This window comes from Talpa occidentalis, unplaced genomic scaffold (assembly GCF_014898055.3).
Source record: "Talpa occidentalis isolate TD23 unplaced genomic scaffold, MPIMG_talOcc4v2.1 talOcc4.9, whole genome shotgun sequence".
Classification (NCBI taxonomy): domain Eukaryota; kingdom Metazoa; phylum Chordata; class Mammalia; order Eulipotyphla; family Talpidae; genus Talpa; species Talpa occidentalis.
The window spans coordinates 100,445,303-100,465,979 of record NW_023605305.1 but is presented as its reverse complement, the minus strand read 5'-3'; the positions used below and the strand labels follow the sequence as shown (position 1 = coordinate 100,465,979).

Below are 20,677 nucleotides of genomic sequence, written 5' to 3'. Positions count from 1 at the left end.
TTTTGTTAAAAAATTAGAAGAAGAGGGCCTCCCCAGTGGCGCAGCGGTTGAGCGCTGGGCTGCAAAGCTGCCTGCAGCCTCTGCAGCGCTGGTTCGATCCCCGGCCACCGGCGAGGGTCCCACATGGCACCCACTGCTCCCCTCAGCAGTGTATTTCGTCAGTCTGTCTGTTCTGCTCCCCGCTCTGGCTTTGGTGAATTCTCTCACCCTCCTGCGCCTCTGACTGTACCCAGTGCTTGTATAAATAAATAAATGAATGAATGAATGAATGAATGAATGAATAAATAAATAAATAAATCTTTTAAAAAAATTAGAAGGAAAAAAAAACCCATCCGAATTTACTCATTGTTTCTAGGACCTGAGCCCTCTCTAATAGAATGGTATATATCACTTATATTGCTACATGATCATACTGTTATAATTTATTCACATTTCTGTCTCTCTAGATGTGTGTGATCTCTTGGAAGACAGAAAACCGTAACTCAATCTGAACGCCTGTTTTTCCAGGATCTAGTATGGTGGATATGCAGACATACAGTGGACACAACACCTTTTTGACCATAGAATAAACAAGTCTAAATGCAAGGATGGTAATGCCAATAAGAAAGGGAATATTGGCAATATGATATCTAGTAGAGGTAGCTATCAGCTGGTTGTAAACAGAGATTTACTGGAGCTTATCTTCATAAAGAGGAAACACAAGACATGACAGTAGATGATATAACCAAAAAAGAAAGTGAAGATTAACAGGATACCAAAAGAGCAATCAGAAAGGCAGGTATAATAGTACCACTTCTAAAAAAAACCAAAAAAATAATTAAAAAAAAAAAACAATTTCAGAAAGAGAAATAGAGATGATAAAGGAAAATAGTATATTGAAAATGGAGGTTACTGGATTTATTAAAAGATGTTTTACTGGAGGAGATGGATTATTTTTCTAAAATAGGTAACTCTTAGTTATCTTAGTTAACTTTCTTAGTTATAGTTATCTATTTTAGAAAAAATAATCCATCTCCTCCATCTGATTCTGTGTTCTGTGCAAGTTCTCAAAACATTCATTCAATGGGAACGGTATTACTGTCTTTGCTCTTTTGATCATCATCCCAACATATCTCATGAACAGGGATTTACATGCAGATGTATATTTTATTGACAAACTACTATCGCTTTTGCCTCTCTACTGGTTTGCTTGCTCATTTACTTGTTTATTCCATATATCATTCAAAGATCTAAAGTTAACACCCTTGGCCTTAATCTTTTTAAAAAATGTATGCCCTTTTAAATGTATCCTAAATATCTATAAATTCAAAGCATCCTGAAATAACATTAAAGCACGTAACTTCCCCAGTATGGAACAGGAGTAGGAATACTCTTATTACTTCTAATACTCAATTTAAGATGTAATCAGTAATTGTTTCACTGATCTTGCTATCTAAATAACTAATTCCCAAAGTTAAAAAAAAAGAAACACTTCTAAATTCATGCTTCAGAAAAATAACATGCATGCATGTCCCAGACCTATTATCCAGGTTGACAGAGAGAAAAATCAAACCACAAATATTCATTATAGAAATATAAAGAAAATATTGTATTTTTCTACAGCCAAATTCCAACCATAATCCTACCTCACTCTCAGTAACACAAAATGAATTTTACTAGCTGTACAAAAATTTTCATTCACCAAATATACTGAGTACCTCTTTGCTTACTTAATGAAAAGGAAAAAGAATTTGGAATGGGGGCCTCCCCGGTGGCGCAGCGGTTGAGCGCTGGGTTGCGAAGCTGCCCCCGGCCTCTGCGGCGCCGGTTCGATCCCCAGCTGCTCCCCGGCCACCGGAGGAGGGTCCCACATGGTGCGCAGACCTCTCCTGCTGCCCGCTGCTCCCCTCAGCAGTGTACTTCGGTCCTTCTGCCTGCTCTGCTCCCTGCTCTGGCTCTGGTGAATTCTCTCACCCTCCCGCGCTTCTGACTGTACCCAGTGCATGTATAAACCAAACAAACAAATAATAAATAAATAAATAAGACATGCCTCTAGAAAATTAAAAAAAAAAAAAAAAAGAATTTGGAATGGAAGGGGTGCTCTTTTATTTAGGCTGATCACTAGAGAAAGTGACATTTGAGCCAAGACATAAGGAAGTGAGGGAGTATGCCATGTGAATATGAGGGGATGAGTATTCCAAGAAGAGTAAGTCAAAGCACATAAAAAAGATGTCATTGTAGCTAAAAAGAAAAAAAAATTCACAAGAGGAAGGTAGTATCAGATGAGGACATATAGGTAGCAGAGAGCTACCAAATCAAATAGGCTATGATAATGAAAACTTCTGAGTGACACAGGAAATAATTAGAAGGCCTTTGAATGGAATAGTGATATGAACTGATTTGGAATGAAAAGAATCATTCTGGTTGCTGAGTGGAGAAAAACTGAGGGGCACAAGATGAGAAGAAGCAAGGAGACAAGTTAGGATTATTTCCTTAATCCCCAGGATTTGGGTGACCTGACCAAGGTTGGCACAGTTCAGGTTATAAGAAATGGTCAAATTGTGGCGATCTTAAAAAGGGAAGAGTTGATGGGCCTCCCCGATGGCGCAGCGGTTGAGTGCTGGGTTGCAAAGCTGCCTGCAGTCTCTGCAGCGCCGGCTCGATCCCTGCCCACCGGGCGAGGGTCTCACATGGCGCGCAGACCTCTCCTGCCACCCGCTGCTCCCCTCAGCAGTGTACTTCGTCAGTCTGCCTGTTCTGTTCCCCGCTCTGGCTCTGGTGAATTCTCTCACCCTCCCGCGCTTCTGACTGTACCCAGTGCTTGTATAAATAAATCTTAAAAAAAGGAAACCATTAAAAAAAAAAATGTGATGGCACCTGTTTTAAAATAAATAAATAAAAATAAAAAGGAAGAGTTGACAAGATTTGTTTCTGGGTTACAATGATATGTAAGAGAAGGATAAAGAGAAGCCGGATGACTTTACTTCCTTCAGAAAATAAAGAACTTCTTTTTATTATAACTTTTTCCTACATACATCTAACTATATCTATACTTACAGACTCCACCTTCTCTAAGATTAAACTTTCTAAGTCAAGGAGGATTTCAGTCTCAGCAACTGGAGGAATGGAGGTGCTGCTATTTACTAAACTGGGAAACCTTGATAGGGATGGAGGGAATGAATTATCTGGCAGGCATTTGAGTGAAAATGTCAAACAGGCATTTAATACACAAGCCTGGAATTCAATTTTAAATTTGAGATTGATTATCATATAATGGTATTTAAAGTCAAGAGACTAGCATTCACGAGGTAGTGAGAGCAGCAGATAAAGGACAGAGCCTTGGGAGACTGCAAAGTTCAGATTTTGAGAAGATGAGGAGGGAAATGAAGTTGGATGAAAACCAGAATAGTATCCTGGACTCCATTAAAATAAATCTCATTACTCTAGGGCTGTAAATTAATAATTATAAAAATAACTGGATCTTCAGTGTCATTTACGCAAGTAATCCTTACATTTCATTCTTCTTAACTCTCCTCCTGTGGCCTCCATGACCCTACAGGCACGTCTCCTGCCTTACCCGTCATTCCTCTCTCAGTTCCTTTCCACTCATTTTCCTGCCACTACCTCCTAAGGTTTTTTCACAAGGTACCTTCTAAATATATAAACTATCTTCTTCGAGAATGTCACACACTTTTCTGCTTTAGCTATATAAATTCTGCATTTAAAAATGTCACCATATGACATTTTTACCCCCTCAGATGCACTGGGGAAATTCTGTCCAGACAAATTTATATTTAAAAACTTTCAAGTGGAAGATTCTTTCATGTGGTTGTTTGTAATCTCCAAAAAAAAAAAAAAGTTATATGGATCTTTTACTGTATTTTCATGAGTCTTCAGAAGTTGTAATAGAACAAAAAATTTCAGATCAGATTTTATGAAGAATTTTTACTTTTGAATTTAAAGAAATAGAAGAGAAGAAATTACCTGGTTGGCACAAAATCTTGTAGCCAAAAATAGGATATCAGTGTTGATAATATTATGGATAAAGAGGTTGCAAATCCTTTTAAGATATTATCTGCATATTTAATAACAGCAGCTATTACAAGGCCTCCAAGTGCCTGTAGAAGTTTTAAAAGATTATTTTAAAAACCAGACATATATATATTAAAAGCAATCTTACTACTCAACAAAGCTTTTAGGCTTTTTTCCTATAAATTTAACCCTGTTATAGTGATTTTTATTCAGCATCACCTATAATCAATATACCTATAAGTTTTGCTCAGTAGCTCTCTTACTGCAAAAGTAACTACTAGTACAATCTGCAATTATTATAATGGAATTTGACCATATTATGAATAAAACATCTTTATCCAATCTAGTAAAATCACTTGTTTAGACAGATGTGTTAAAATTGGTCACTCTGATTAGTATTTTCACTTCTGAGTCAAAGTATAATTTGAAAAGTATTTTACGAGTCTGTCAATAGCTTCCTAACTTTTCTTTCTTCCTCTAGTTTCTCCCCATTTTAATCCACCTTTTATTGCTACCAGATTACTTTTCCTGAAGCACAATTTTAATTGTTCTTTAAGTGTAAAAGTAATTTTCCACCAAATCATTCTCAAATTCCATATTGTGACAAATTAAAGGTTTTGCCATACCTCATAGTTTTGTGTTTTGTGCCAAACCTTATTTATCAGCTACCTTAACAACAGAAAGCCAGGCATTACATCAATTGAACTCATTACAAATTGATGTTTGAGTACCAATAGTTGTTAATAGTCTCTTTCATCTGTTTATTCCCTGCTGAATGTCTCATACCACTTGCCAAACCATTTTTATTTTACTCAGTCTTTAGCTCCTTCTTAAGGGAAAAGGACTTCCCTCTGGTTATATAAAAAAACAGCATACTTCCCTATAATTTATCTATCTCTTCATCAATTTTCCCCTGAGTTTTCACTTATCCTTATCTCCTTTTCTCCCATTTAAAAACAGAAATATCCATCATGTTTTCAAAATACAACCATTCCCTTGTCATTTTCACCCACCTTTCACAAGGATACCTTCGTTCCTTAAACCTTCAAATACCTCCGGAGAAAGACTTTGTGAGGTCAGTGATTTGTATCTTAATTTTTATGTCCTCCAGAATACTCAGTAAGTACTTTTTAAAAAAAATTACTCAAGACTTGGACAATTTCAAATTATAAACAAAGGCATTTTGACAGGATATTTCAGTATGTAGGTACAACAAGAGACGATGAACTACTTAACAGATTAAATAACTAGATCTGCTTCTTGAGTCTTAACAGGCTGACCATAGAGTACCTGTACAATAGCAATTGTATAAACTCAAAAGTTCTATTTTTCCCTCAGCTTCAACTTCAGCTTTTACTCTTTAAATTCATTTTATTATAAATTAAATTTAAATACCACAAAGTTCATGCATGACCCCTTCTCAAGGAGTTTTCATTGTGGCATTAAAAACAGTTCTATTTTAACACCCTTAAATAAACTAAGTATAATGAGAACACTAACAGAAGAGCACCCCCCTGCATTAGTACATTAGTAACTGCTTTGATTTACTGTATCAAAATTGTTTATTAGCATTAAATAAAAGATTTTAAATGCTTTACCTGAAGAATAACAACTATCCAGGTCAGTTGGTTATATCCCTGAAAAAATCCATTCTTTGATACCAATTCTCCATCATAAATGTATACACCCATCAATCCAAATAAACTACCAAAGAAACCTAGAAAAAAACAGTATGTGTCATTTTGCCTGGAGCAATACTTTTCCACTGACATTCCAAATAATTTAATCTTTCCTTTTGATAAAATTTGACTACTTTTAAATTATTTTATTTTTATTACCAAAAGTGTACTTAGTACTATATGATGGTGATAAGATACAATAATATAAAAAAGGGTAGAGTTTACCAACTTTGGAACATTAAAAAAATATAATGAATAAAGTACATGTCTATATGGCTGTCCCATTCAAATATTTATAAAATGCTCAACTTTTGGCATATTTTCCTGGATCTTGTATCTTCCTATTGCTACATCTAGATTTTCATATATTCACATTATACATGCAGATATAAAAGCTCAGGTATGTGGCATAGTCTTTTTTCCTTATTAAGAAGTTTTTGCAAGTACAAACAATATCCAAAAAATCATCTAAGAAATAGTGATAGGCAAAAATTTTCATTACTGAAGTCTCACTATCAGGAAAAGTCAGCTCAGGGTCAGCAGAAATTGTCATCTTTACTGCTGAATGGTATGACTGTTGAATTTAAAGGTTTTTAGGAGCAATCCTAAATTATGAAGATAGGGAATGTGTACAGGGACCACCTCTTAGGGATAGTCTCTGGTAAGATATGTAGTTAAAAAAAGTGCAAGAGGAGACTTCCCTGGTGGTACATGGGGTTAAGTCACAGCACTGTCCTGCAGCAACTACAGCATGAGTTCAACTCCCTGCCAGAGAGCTAACCCACATGGTGCAGCAGACCTCTCTTGTCTCGCCCGCTGCTCCCCTCAGCAGTGTATTTCAGTCAATTGCCTGTTCTGTTTCCACTCTGTCTCTGGTGAATCCTCTCAACCTCCCCACACCTCTGGCCTGTATCCCAGTTCTTGTATGCATAAATAAATTTTTAAAAAGTGCATGGAAAGCAATTTTTATACGGTCATAATTAATCAAATATTTGATAACAGAAAAGCACTGAAAGGGATATGAAAAGTTCTTCCTAAAAATTCATTTATTTTTTAAATATTTTTTTATTTATAGAAAAAGTGGGGTGTAGGCCAGAGGTGCAGGGAGTGAGAGGATTCACCAGAGACACAGTGGGGAGCAGAACAGGCACATGCACTGAAATACTCTGCTGAGGGAAGCAGCGGGTGAGACAGGAGAGGTCTGTTGCATTATATAAGGGGGTAGCTCCCGGCAGGGGGTCAAGCTCAGGTCGGGGATCAAACTCATTTATGCTAATTCTATCATTTCAATATGTCTTTGAATATGAATATGTATGTAATAAAATTACAAAAATAAATACTTCTGAGAGTATTGGTTTAATTATAAAAATAATACTTGATAATTACAAAAGACTGTATGAGACATGTCAGTGTGTACAGATCTACTGCATTCTATCTACTGCATTCTATCCCTTGCCCAATATTCCACTGTATGAATCACAATTAACTGGAAAAGATCATGTGCCACTAATTACTCTAAGTGCTTTAGGGATATAAACTCACAACAACCCCATGAGGTAGATACTTTTCTGCCCATTTTATAGATAAAAGAGACTGAAACACAAACAGATTAAATAAACTTGCCCGAGTTCATGACTGCTAAGCGACTGACTTCTTAATCTAAATCCAGGCGATGTGGTTCCAGAGTCCATGATTTTAACCACCATACTACTTAATTACATTGATAACTTATTTAACCAGTGTTCTAAATGTTTCTATTTTTTATAATTGTAACCAGTGCTGCAGTGTGTAACCTTGTACATCAATCTTTGTATTCTTGTGCATGAGATTTATCTGTGGATTCATGGATAGGATAAATTCTGATGCAGATATGGATTTTTTTTGCATCAAAGAAAATTTTGAGAAATGTTCCCAAACTGAGATCCAATAAGGCTATATCAATCTATATCTCTAACAACTATAGGTAATAACAGTTCCTAGTTCTCCAGTCTCTTACTAACTTTAATCTTATCATTTGCTAATCTTATCAATTTTTAATATGCTTATATACATTGTAAGTTCAGATTCATAATTTTGATTTATAACTTGTTTACTCATCCTTTTCAAAACTTTGAGTATCTTACTATAAGATTATACTATGAAGGACCACAGAATCAATTCTGACATCTTTCATTTTTATCTCGTAATTCAAGAAAATTTGGGGAACTCACACTAGCCTTAAATCTTTCTTTCCCCGGCCTCCCTGGTGGCGCAGCGGTTGAGCGCTGGGTTGCGAAGCTGCTGCAGCCTCTGCAGCACCGGTTCTATCCCTGGCCACCGGACGAGGGTCCCACATGGCATACAGACCTCTCCTGCCACGCCCGGTTGCCCTCAGCAGTGTATTTTGCCAGTCTGCCTGTCCTGTTCCCAGCTCTGGCTCTGGTGAATTCTCCCACCCTCCAGCGCTTCTGACTGTACCCAGTGCTTGTATATAAATAAATCTTTAAAAAAAAAAAAATCTTTCTTTCCTTTCTAATATTTTCATGTTTTTATAAATAGCTCATATTAGTACTTACTATATGCAAGATACTATATTCTAAATATTTAACAATTTTTAATATTTCTCATTTAAACCTCATAGTAACATGAAATAATTACTATAGCTACAAACATATTAAGTAACTTCCCTAAACCCACACAGGAGATAGTGATGGAGTCAGATTTTGAACAGTTTGACTATAAAGCTAGGTGTTCTTAACACTGTACCACAGGCACACTCTTTCTGAAATTATGGTGAATTAAGTTGGTTAATATTTTTCAAGACTGTAAACTTGCCTTGTAGACAAACTGAACAAAAGGAAGCTAATTTGCATTTAAAAATAATTACCTTGAATGTTTAAAAAAATGACATTTATGCAAATATTGCACTGAAACTTAAATAATCCAAAGTAATAAAGTGGAGGGTCAGTCTATTTGAAAACAATTGGATGATTGTTATAAAATGTGGAAGTTTTGTTTGAGATGTTTTGTTTTAAAAATACTGGCCATTAGGGTACAGACAATTCACTGTGTAGACCTTGAAGGGTCTTTTCCCAACAAGAGAGAGATGGTATACAGGTGTGCCCCATACTTTCTCCCTTGCCCCCACCCACTTTCTGGAAGCAGAAGTTTCTAGTTTGGTCTGATTTATTAGGCTATTTTTTGGGTCGGGGAATGTTCAAAAATTTTTCCATATGAATTGATGCTAATGGTGTTCCCAGACCCCAAAAATACCTACCAAATAGAAACATTCTACTTGCGGGCAGCAGAAAAAACCTGTATCTTTTAAGTTGACATGGCTATAAAAAAAGTGACTATAAAAATGACCTCCAAAGTTACAAGTACAGAGGCTTAAAATAGAATGTGTCAATTTGCAATTGAGCTGCTTTCACACATTTTCCAAAATATATATATATATTCAAGAATAGTAAATACTGGAATCTCTATAACAGTATTGCCTAAAAATAGTTTAATATTTGTTTCAAAGGCAATTCTTCATTGTATGGGACTTTTTTTCTTTCTCTTTACCTTCAGTTAGAAAGAGGATACATTACTTAAACAACATAAACATAAAAATATATCAAGATTTTAAAGATGAAAGGTGCATTGCTTTGAAATTCCTCCATTTAAATATCTTAATCTTTTTAGCTTCATTGAGGTATAAGTGACAGAACTGTAAGGCATTTAAAGTGTACATCTTGGTGATTTGATATATAAACACGGTGACTACAGTTGGTAAGATTGTATCATGTAATTGAAAAAAAAATTGCTAGTATCTTAATCTCCTTCTCCAAGGAGCAAAATATATGTTATCTATAACATCTTCCAAAATGTAGCAACCAGTTACTAAGACTCCAAATGATGAGGACAGAAACAATGCTTACATACTATGTCACAAACCTAAAATTTCATATTATTAAATAAAATGTACTCATTTAAAACATAATTTTTTAAAGCAAAAACCTTGCCAGATAGTTAGATCAGAATTTATTAAAGAATTAGAACAATATGAATCACTTAAAAATAATTATTAGAAAACATTTAAAACTTACCAAGTTGAATATTTTTATCCACACTGATTGTTTGGTTTCTTTTAAGATTTTCTCAAAGTAAACCCCAGCAAAGCCACTTGAAAAACATGCTGTGAGAACTGCCATGAGGCCTACAAATTGAGAGCCAGCTGAATGTTCCTTAGAATCAAGTTCTTGAGAATCTGAGGGCCACTGAAGAAAAAAGAAAAAAACCCTGAAGTTAAATTCCTATTATATTTTGCAAAGTGCATGTTTAGAGCCCACCTTCAGACCTTTAAGGTAAAAATGAAACTAATACCATTCTTGGGAATAGCAATTCCTGAGAGAAAACCTTAGAATCATTTTTCCCCAGTGATAATTACTTTTACAACTCATAATTTCCACAAATACTCTAAGAGAGAAAGAGAATGAATCAATGCACAGATGCAGTTATCAGCCTTTACAAGCAGTTCAGCTGTAGAAATTCAGAATGTACAGAAGGGTACAGCAGCAAAAATGAGTCTGGAGTGTAGAAATACATCATGGAACATTAATATGATATCATGATCAACTACTCTGGCGTTAACTGTGTAGATCAGTGTTCCTCAAAACAGTTATTTGACTTTCTTCACAGTTTTTGTCAAGTCTGAACTACTAGTTAACTGATTTTTTTCTAAGATTTATTTATTTATCCAAGAACTGGAGTACAGGCAAAAGGCATGGGAGGGTGAGAGAATTCACCAGAGACAGAGCGGGAGAAGAACAGGCAGACGAACTGAAAACACTGCTGAGGGAAGCAGCAGGTGAGACAGGAGTTCTGCCGCACCATGTGGGTATCTCCCTGGCCAGCCGGGAATCAAACCCATACTGCAGAGGCTGCAGACAGCTTCACAGTATTGCACTCAACCCACTGGGCCACCAGGGAGGCCCTAGTTAACTGATATTTTAATTTGAAATACCTCATTTTAAAATTTAATACCTACTTCAGCTTATCCTAAGCAACAGCTGTGAAAATAAGGGCTTGACATAACATTTATGGTTTTCTAGTATAAATAAGTAACTATCAAAAATACTTATGCAAGTTATACATACCACACACTAGAGAAAGTCATAGGGTGTCTCTAAGGTTGGCAGGATTGACATGATAGGATGTATTTTTCAATAGATGACATTGGTGACTAATCGGAAGCAAAATTTGGGGAGATGGGTAAGACTGAAGTAAACAAAAAATCAGGAGGCAAAAGATAATGTTAGAAACAAAGGAGGCATGAACTGTGGTAGTAACAATAGAAGTGGGCAGAAAAAAGTATTAAAAAACAGAACCAGGATAGGCTTAGTAATTAAATGTAGGAAGCAGAAGGAAGAGTCTAGGACAACTGTCCAAGCTGAGTAAATAATGACTGAAAAAAAAAAAACAGAAACAAGAACAGGTTTAATAGGAAAAGGTAAAGTTTACTTTTGGAAATGATGAGTTTATACACCTATTGAGCAACCAAGCAAAGCTGTCCAACAGTCTTGGCTACACAAATCTGAAACCACAGGAATAGGCAGAGTTGATGACACGGACAGACCAAGAACCACCAGCAAATAGTGTTAATAATAACTTCCAGAATGGATGAAATCTCCAAAGGTAAGGAACTCATTTAAAAGAAATAACAAGCCTACCAGTAACCCCACTATCAGAAAGGTTTAAGAAACCAGTAAGAAATCATCATCAAGATATGGGAAAGACCAGGAAAAAACAGCATCAGGGAAGGTGACAGAACATAAAAAGGAAATGATAAATAATGTCAAATGCTCCAGGTATCCAGTAAAAATCAGGTTTATATCAGAAGATATGATTTTTATTTACTTACATCAATTAAATCCCAATGCAGTATACTACTAAAAGGAAGCTCTCAAAAAATATGTCACTGGGGGAGATTAAGCATTTATTTGTTTCAATAAATAATAGAACCATAGTCTCCATACTCAAATAAGGTTTTAAATTTGTGATAAAAATGAAAATATACTTAAATAATTACCTGTACAAAAGCAACCCTGCCATCAAAATCACTAGGGAAAGCCACTGGTACACACCTAATTTTTTACTAAGCATAGACACAGAAAACAATGCTGTAGTAAGAATTTTCAACTGATATGTGACCTGAAAAAGAAAACAGTTAGTATAGTGGTATGTTTGTTTTTTTTTAAAAGGACTACCAGAAATGTATTTTAAGTACCTGATAAGTAGCTGCATCTAGATTTGACAATGCCACATACAGTAAATTATTCTTAAGAGTATATATTCCTGAAGGAATAGCAAGTTTAAGGGTTTCCATAGGCTTATTAAGAATTTCATCATGTAGTATTCGATTCAATGCTCTTAGACTACATTCTAGAAAAAAAAACATGAAAATAGGCAAAAATCAATAATTAAATAACTAATAAGCTACATACCTTCTCTCAGGCTGCAGTTTTCTCACTTTTAAGGATATTGGGCTACATGTTAAGGTACTTTTATGTCTAAAATATGCCTTTAGACTACATAAAAAATCTGCAAAGAGCTGATGAGACTCAGCAACAACAAAGAAAATAATCCAGTCAAAAAATGGGCAGAAGAGCTAAAAAGAAACTTCTCTGAAGAGGAAATGCAAATGGCCAACAGACATATGAAAATGTTCAACATCACTTGTAATCAGGGAAATGCAAATCAAACTACCATGAGATACCATCTCACACCAGTGAGAATGGCACATATAAAAAAACTAGCAACAACAAATGTTGGCGAGGATGTGGAGAAAAAGGAACTCTTGTGCACTGTTGGTGGGAGTGCAAACTGGTCCAACCACTATGGAGAGCTGTGTGGAGATTTCTGGACCTACTAAACATAGAGCTTCCATATGATCCAGCAATTCCACTCCTAGGTATTTACCCAAAGACACAGATCAATTCCAAAGAGCACCTGCACTCCTATGTTTATAGCAGCACTGTTTACAATAGCTAAGCTTTGGAAACAGCCCAAATGCCCAAAAATAGACTGGATCAAGAAGATTGGTACATATATACCATGGAATATTACTCAGCATTCAAAAAGATAAACACATGCAATTTGCAGCAACATGGATGGCACTGGAAGGGATCATGCTCAGCGAAATAAGCCAAAAAGAAAAAGAAAAATACCGGATGGTCTCACTCATAGCAGGAATCTAGAAAACTTAAATAAGGGACCAGGAAAATGAATATAAGAAAGTGAAAATCAAAATCAACCAAAAAACTATGAACCAGAGACACTTTTTGGGGCTGGGGGCGGGGGAAAGGATTGGGGTCAGAATGGGGCGTTTGCATTGTATGGGGAATATAAAAATAAAATTCAATATTTAAAAAAAAAAAAAAAAAAAAAAAAAAAAAAAAAATAAATATGCCTTTAATGATGCTAAATGGTAGCTAAATGACACTAATGATGCTAAACGTTAAAGTATAAAGGCAGCATATTAACAAGTACATTATCCTTATCTTTCATTGGGAAATACAATAAAATTGATTTATACATACTTTACATATACATGTGCACACATATATTGCTTATAATAACCAGAAACTCAAAGTATTAATTTGTTAACCCAGTATTCTTACTTTATAACAACTTTTATTTTGTGCACCTCATTTTATCACCAGTCATACCAATTAATTGTTAGGGTTTAATCATAAAAAGGAGGTAAATCAGTAAGGGAGTAGGTTTGGCTATAAAAAAAAACCAACCAACACTGACTCCCCACAGAGTTGTCTCAAATATCATGAATTCAGGTCCAAAGTTGCTACAACAGTACATCAGGAATGAAGCTCGCTCTTTAGATACTGGCTTTTTACCTTCATGCTTTTCATCTGTTGTCTACATTATTATTGTAACAAGGTCACCGAATGACTGTTACCCTGGTTCTCATTCTAGGTAGCAGGAAAGCAGAGGAAAAAATGCCATAGCAGGTACGTTCTCCACTCTTAATTACCAGGATTGTGTTGCATAGCACCCCTTGCTGCAGATGACTGGGGAATCGAGGTTTTTTATATAACCTCCACTTTAGAGGAAAAAAAGGGCTGAAAATGGTATTTTGAGTTAACGAACCTCTAACAAAAGTGTTAAAGAGAACTTTAAATACACAAACCTCTGGAGGAAGGAGAAATTCTGTGCAAGCCTACTACCTTACCAGTAATTACCCTTTAAAGATGTTTTTTTTTTTTTTTTTAATTTGTTTGTTTGTTTTGTTTATACATGCACTGGGTACATTCAGAAGCACGGGAGGGTGAGAGAATTCACCAGAGCCAGCGGGGAGCAGAGCAGGCAGAAAGACCGAAGTACACTGCTGAGGGGAGCAGCGGGCGGCAGGAGAGGTCTGCGCGCCATGTGGGACCCTCCTCTGGTGGCCGGGGAGCAGCCGGGGATCGAACCGGCGCCGCAGAGGCCGCGGGCAGCTTCGCAACCCAGCGCTCAACCGCTGCGCCACCTGGGAGGCCCTAAAGATGCTTATTCTCTCCCAACATAAAACTGGAAAACTTTGATTACGAAAACTTTTTAAATGAAAAAAACTTAAAAACTTGCTACCTCATATTTATCCTTTCCTTACCCTAATAGTAAAAAATTTACATAAAATATTTTTTCTTAATTTTAGTTAAAAAAAAACCCTCAAATATCAGCTCATTAAAATATATTTAATTGAAAATTAATCAATGCTATATTTTTCTCATTAGTTGTTTAGGGAATCTTGTTTCATGCTCTTTGTCAATTCCTGACATTGTCAGACTTTTTATTTTTGCCAATCTGAGACTGGTGAAATTAAAAAAAAATTTCCAGTCAGAAGCACCATCTATGTGGAATTGGCAAATTTTCCCCTGCATGTTCTCTCATTCAGTGCAGGTTTTCTCCCACACCCGAAGGTGTGCATGTTAGGTTTAAAGACATGTCTGTTGCCCCCAGTCTGAGTGAGTGTGGGTGGGTTTTAGTGGGCCCTACAGTTGAATGGCATCCTGCCCAAAGTTGGTACCTGTCATGTGCCCTGAGCTACCGGGATAAGATCTAGTCACCCTCAATCTGGAACTACAATAAGCAGGTCGAAATGAGGGCCTCTCTGGTGGTGCAAGGGGTTAGAACGCAGCCTATGAGGCTATCCGCAGCACTGCAGCACAAGTTCAATCCTCCGCCAGCCAGGGAGCAACCCACATGGCGCAGCAGACCTCTCCTTACTCGCCCGCTGCTCCCCTCAGCGGTGTATTTCAGTCAATCTGCGTGTTCTGTTCCCCACTCTGTCTCTGGTGAATCCTCTCACCCCCCACACCTCTGGCCTACAGCTCTTGTTTGAAATCATGCACAGTATATGCATGTAAGTGTTCAAATGTGCAGTTACTATCATATATTTACATATTTGTCATATGTGAATAACAACAAATAAATTGCAATGAATCAAAAACAAAACCTAGATACCTACTGCTGTCTTTGTAGACTAATAAAATGCAGGCCATTATCTTCAAAAGTTCAGCAATAACCACTGCTGTAGAGGATAGATAACGAGGTCCCTCTTCTTTTAAAGTCCTAGAATAACGCATTGTTAGAACCAAACTGGTGGTCTGAAAGACCAAAATTCCCAAGGAAAGGTATTTTAGGTTGGCAGACATTGTTTTATCTTCATTTGCCTGAAAAACAAAACAGTGTAAATAAAATTGGGAAACACAGGACATATATTAAAAATCAGTAAGAGACTTGTGGTTTCAGATACGATAAAGTGCATGCCACCCTATTCTTCCTCCTAACTGCAGGGATAAGCCTTGAACTAAAGGCAACAGAGCAACCACAAGAAGACTGAATAGTGAAGAAAATAAGAGAAACTGGTTAGAGTCCCCAGATCTTGAGTGATGGTACAGCAAAGAATTTTTACCTCCTCTGTATCTCACCCTATGAGATACATAAGGCACGGAAATTTACAACTTGGAACCACCAACAGGCAGTGGGCAGATTGAAAAAAAACAAAAGCCCAAGAAAAACCCACTATCTCAAATCAAAGAAATGGCAAGACAGCAATCTTCCAACTGAGTTTAGTGCACTCTCTGGAACAAAGCCTTGCTGACCATCCCCATCTTGCATTAGTAATAAAGTGGCAGTTTTTCCCTATACCCACCACCAGGGGCTGCAGTCACCAAGACTTTGGTGGCAGAGCTTTGTAGACCATTCCTGCCCTAGAAAAGGTGAATACCAACAGAGGCAGCATCCTTTCACTCTCCCCAGTGGCTATTTACTGACATAGAAGATTTAATTAGAACCAAGGTGTCATAAGACTCAAAATGTCTAAGATTTAATCCAAAATTAATATACTCATCATACCAAGAACTAGGAAGACTCTCACTTAAGATCTGCCAAGGCAACAGACTCTTATCATATAGGAACTTTAAAGAAGCTGCCATTAAAATTCGCCAGTGTGGGCCTCCCGGGGGCGCAGCGGTTGAGCGCTGGGTTGCGAAGCTGCCCACAGCCTCTGCAGCGCTGGTTCGATTCCCGGCTGCTCCCCGGCCACCGGAGGAGGGTCCCGCATGGCGCGCAGACCTCTCCTGCCGCCCGCTGCTCCCTTCAGCAGTGTACTTCGGTCCTTCTGCCTGCTCTGCTCCCTGCTCTGGCTCTGGTGAATTCTCTCACCCTCCCATGCTTCTGACTGTACCCAGTGCTTGTATAAATAAATCTTAAAAAAAAATTTATTAAAAAATAAATAAATAAAAATCACCAGTGATAAAATTCAGAGTTCCTATATTTCCCCTAACATTAATTCAGTATGAACTCTAAGAAACTCACTTTATTTTTAAATTTGTATTTTTTTCCTTACATCATTGTAATTCCCATAGTTCTCCTGCTATCATATCACCCACAAACCATCACCACATTCCCTTGTGTTCTTCCCTCCCATTTTGGCCCTTTTAAAAAAAAATGTAATACTGATACACAATGAAATATCAATGAATCTCAAATACTGAGCAAAAAGATTTAGTTGTATTAGTATAGACTACATAATCCATTGATATGAAATTCTAGAAAAGGCAAAACTAATTTGCGGTGACAGATGCAAATTCTTAGTTGTCTTCTGTCAAGGGTTGCAGTTAGGGGCTGACTGCAAAAGAATAGCAAGGAATTTTTGGTGGTGATGGATATATTCTATATCTTGATTGTGTGGTGGTTAAACGACTGTATTTATCATAATTTACTGAATGGCACATTTGAGTATATTTTATTATATATAAATTACAACTCAGTAAAGGTAATTTATAAAAACTGAAGATTGAGGATATACTAAGTAGTAACATCCATCACCAGACTTTCCTCATAATGTTGGTTCTAGCTGATTTCTCTGGAGTTATACCATTGGGGTTGTTACCTTTTTCACACCAAGTCTATGCTTTCCATCTTTGACCCTAAATTTTATTAACATGAACCTTGTTTATAGTATATAAACAAGTGTATACATTTAGTATACACCATGTTACAGAGAGAGTTTATCCTCCAAGTCATATAGCCTATCTTACTAAATTTAGCAATTCCGACCTTCAACTGAATATGTCCCTAAACACAAACTATGCATCACCGTGAATATAAGTATAAAATTTTTAATGGTAAGATATATGTGTATATAAAATGATTGAAAAAAGATCTTAAGAATTTCACTTGAGGGGCCTCCCCTGGCGGCACAGTGGTTGAGCGCTGGGCTGCGAAGCTGCCCGCAGCCTCTGCAGTGCCTGTTCGATCCCCAGCTGCCGGCGAGGGTCCCCCATGGCGCGCAGACCTCTCCTGCACACCCGCTGCTCCCCTCAGCAGTGTATTTCATCAGTCTGCCTGTTCTTTTCCTGCTCTGGCTCTGGTGAATTCTCTCACTCTCCCGTGCTTCTGACTGTACCTAGTGCTTGTATAAATAAATAAATCTTAAAAAAAAGAATTTCACTTAAATTTCAGAGAGAAAATATGAGTATCTTTTTGTAAATCTGCAGTAGCAAAAGAATCCTAATATGAAGTAAATACAGCATTAGAGGTAAAAGATGTTTTAAGAATCACTAGCTCAATCTTTTCATTTTTTAAATAATGTTTGAGATATGGTGATTTAAAACACTGTGTATAGGAGTACAGATTCATACCACTACAAATGTTATATACCACACCTACCACCAAAGCCCCAATAACCATTCATTTATATAAAAAGAAAGTAGTGAACAGAGAAATTAAATGACTTGTTCAAGGTGATAAAATTTCTAATTGAAAATTTCAAGTTATATAATTAAAGATCAATTTCTTGAGCTCCCATTATATACTTGTGTAAAATTCCTTAGTATATCATGGTGGCCTTTATCTCTGTATGAAATGAGAACAAGTTGCCAGCAACCTACATTTGGCACAGACATCCGATTCTCCTGGAAAATGCCAAGCAATGATTTCAAATCTGTTCAAGGAAGTCTTTTGTTTATCCTGTGCAAATAGGCCATAATGTACCTGTTGTTGTAGCAAGTTCTAATTTCTTTTCAAATGAAAATTTAAAGGTCAGATTCTAAGGATATGCTATTTTTACTATTTTGCTTTTCTATTTTGAAGTATATACAACACCAATATAAAGGTTCACCTTGATAATACAGTTTTTAACACAATGTATTTTTTAAGTCTGTATAATAGAAAAATATATATCGGTGTTTGTCCCCAACTCCTGACATATGACTCCTGAAACCACTATAATTTCCTAGTTAATAAGAACACTAGGAGAATCTTTTGTTTATTTTTTGGCCTCTGACCCTGACATAGGGTTCCTGAGACTTTTATTATTTATCATTAGCTGGGTGATAGAAGTCTCTCTTGTTCTAAAGAGGCCACTTTGAGTGAGATCCTGGATAAGAAAAAGCAATGATTAGAAGCTTAGAATTTTCAGCCTTGCCTTCCAGTCTTTTGAAAAGGGAAAGGGACAAAACTGGAATTAGCAATCAATCATGCCTACATGATGAAGCCTCCATAAAAATCTTAATAGTATGGAGCTCGGAGAGCTTCCAAGCAGGTGAACACATCTACAGGAGGAAGGTGACACACTCCACCTCCAGGAAGACAGAGGTTGGTTCTACACTTGCTTAAGACCCTCCTAGACCTTATCCTATGTACTCCTTCATCCAGCTATTCATCTGTCTCCTTTCTCATGGCCTTTAAAAAACTGATAAACATGAGTGTTTCTCTGAACTCTCTGAGCTCCTCTAACAAATAGAGGTGGTCATGGAAATTTCATATTTGTAGGCAGAAGTTGTGGGGTAACCTGAGGACCCACCACTTGTGATCGGCAATTGAAGTGCAGTATGGGCAATTTTGTGGGACTGAACCCGTAACTGTGGAATTTGACACTATCTTCAGATAGAAAGCATCAGAACTGATTTACATTATAGGACACCCATATATATGGTGTCAGAGAAAAGTACTTGGTCTGGGGGGAAAAAAACACACACACACATCTAGTGAGCAGAAGGTTCAGAAGTGAAGTGCTACGTATGAGATGTAAAGGAGACACAGAGGTATAAAGAACAGAGTTGTCTTTCTAATACAAAGCTGAAATATAAAATGCATGCAAATGATTAGTTTATCTTAGATCCCCTGTAACAAACCACAATTTAAATTACAATTCTCCTGAGAGCAGTACAAATGTAAAATGCAACAAAATATTAAGTATAATACTCAGATGATAAAAATGCAATATAGGGGCCTCCCCGGTGGCGCAGCGGTTGAGCGCTGGGTGGCGGAGCTGCCCGCAGCCTCTGCAGCGCCAGTTCGATCCCTGGCTGCTCCCTGGCCACCGGAGGAGGGTCCCACATGGTGAGCAGACCTCTCCTGCCGCCCGCTGCTCCCCTCAGCAGTGTACTTCAGTCCTTCTGCCTGCTCTGCTCCCCGCTCTGGCTCTGGTGAATTCTCTCACCCTCCCGCGCTTCTGACTGTACCCAGTGCTTGTATTAATAAATTAAAAAAAAAAATAAATCTTAAAAAAAAATGCAATATAGATATAACTATTTTTACTTATTACAAACCATAAATGCACAGCTAATCCATACACATGAAACTGACCAAAACATTATAATCTACTTCTCCAATTTATAAAATTAAGAGATTCTCCACTTTAAAATCTTTATTTCTCATTATAATTAAAAACAAACTTTAAACAATTTCATGTTTAAGATTTCATTTCAGTCCTACCAACATTTTTCTCTTACCACCTAACTCCTCTCCCAGGCCAAATTACTGCCAATCACCTGATTTCCAGACTATTACTGTTTCATAAAAATAATCAAAAAGAAAGTGGCTAAGTTCTTTCACAAATGTAGTTTCATTAGATTTACATTCAAAAATTTTATAAGCCAGTCAACAAATCACAGCCCATGTTGCTTAAATGACCCTGTGACTAAGCTCCCTGAACCTATTTTGGGTTGAATATTAGATTTACGTGGTATCAGAAACTAAATATTTTCGCAATGTTTTAAAACTGTATAAAATTTATGCAGATTTTAAGACTACTAAGTACCTAAGAAATTCTGCAAATCAATTTCCTTCTATTGTAAAAACAAAGGTTAAATTTCCAACTTACCGTTTTTAATGAGCTATATTTATATTTCAAAATACTAATCCTGAAATGTACTCCCTAAGTACAATATAATAAACTACTAGAGGTTAATAACATTATAGAGTACATATGAAAACATGCAATTTATAAAATACTAAGCAAATATTTATTCACAGTATGTATTAGCCAGAAACAGCCATTGGTATACAAATAAATCTTTTCAGTTTTTCCAAATGAGCAGAAAAAATAAATACATACAGAAATGTTGACCTCAGTGCCATTTTTTTTGTCCATTATCTTCCATGATCCCCAAACTTAACTGTGTGCTGAATAACAACAAATAAAATTCATCACAAATAGCTTTGCACTTCTGACACTG

General features: G+C 36.6%; 1 protein-coding gene and 2 long non-coding RNA genes across 3 annotated transcripts in view; 2 read left to right on the top strand and 1 right to left on the bottom strand.

The window, feature by feature from the left end:
- LOC119235124 (uncharacterized) overlaps positions 1 to 922 on the top strand; it is a 13,830-nt gene extending 12,908 nt beyond the window's left edge. The window contains exon 3 of the long non-coding RNA XR_005122788.2: positions 447 to 922. This is a non-coding gene — a long non-coding RNA (uncharacterized LOC119235124). The remainder of the gene's footprint in view (positions 1 to 446) is intronic.
- Positions 1 to 20,677, bottom strand: part of SLC35A3 (solute carrier family 35 member A3) — a 23,423-nt gene extending 2,746 nt beyond the window's left edge. The window contains exons 1-7 of the mRNA XM_037498222.2: positions 20,557 to 20,677; positions 15,178 to 15,382; positions 11,941 to 12,095; positions 11,758 to 11,864; positions 9,773 to 9,953; positions 5,610 to 5,741; positions 3,964 to 4,097 (exon numbers count right to left, since the gene is read on the bottom strand). Coding sequence (XP_037354119.1) covers positions 3,964 to 4,097; positions 5,610 to 5,741; positions 9,773 to 9,953; positions 11,758 to 11,864; positions 11,941 to 12,095; positions 15,178 to 15,382; positions 20,557 to 20,592 — 950 coding nt within the window. The 5' untranslated portion in view covers positions 20,593 to 20,677. The remainder of the gene's footprint in view (positions 1 to 3,963; positions 4,098 to 5,609; positions 5,742 to 9,772; positions 9,954 to 11,757; positions 11,865 to 11,940; positions 12,096 to 15,177; positions 15,383 to 20,556) is intronic.
- Positions 10,000 to 15,598, top strand: LOC129145201 (uncharacterized). The gene is made up of 3 exons (XR_008550399.1): positions 10,000 to 10,018; positions 13,647 to 13,681; positions 15,506 to 15,598. It is a non-coding gene; the product is annotated as an uncharacterized LOC129145201 (long non-coding RNA).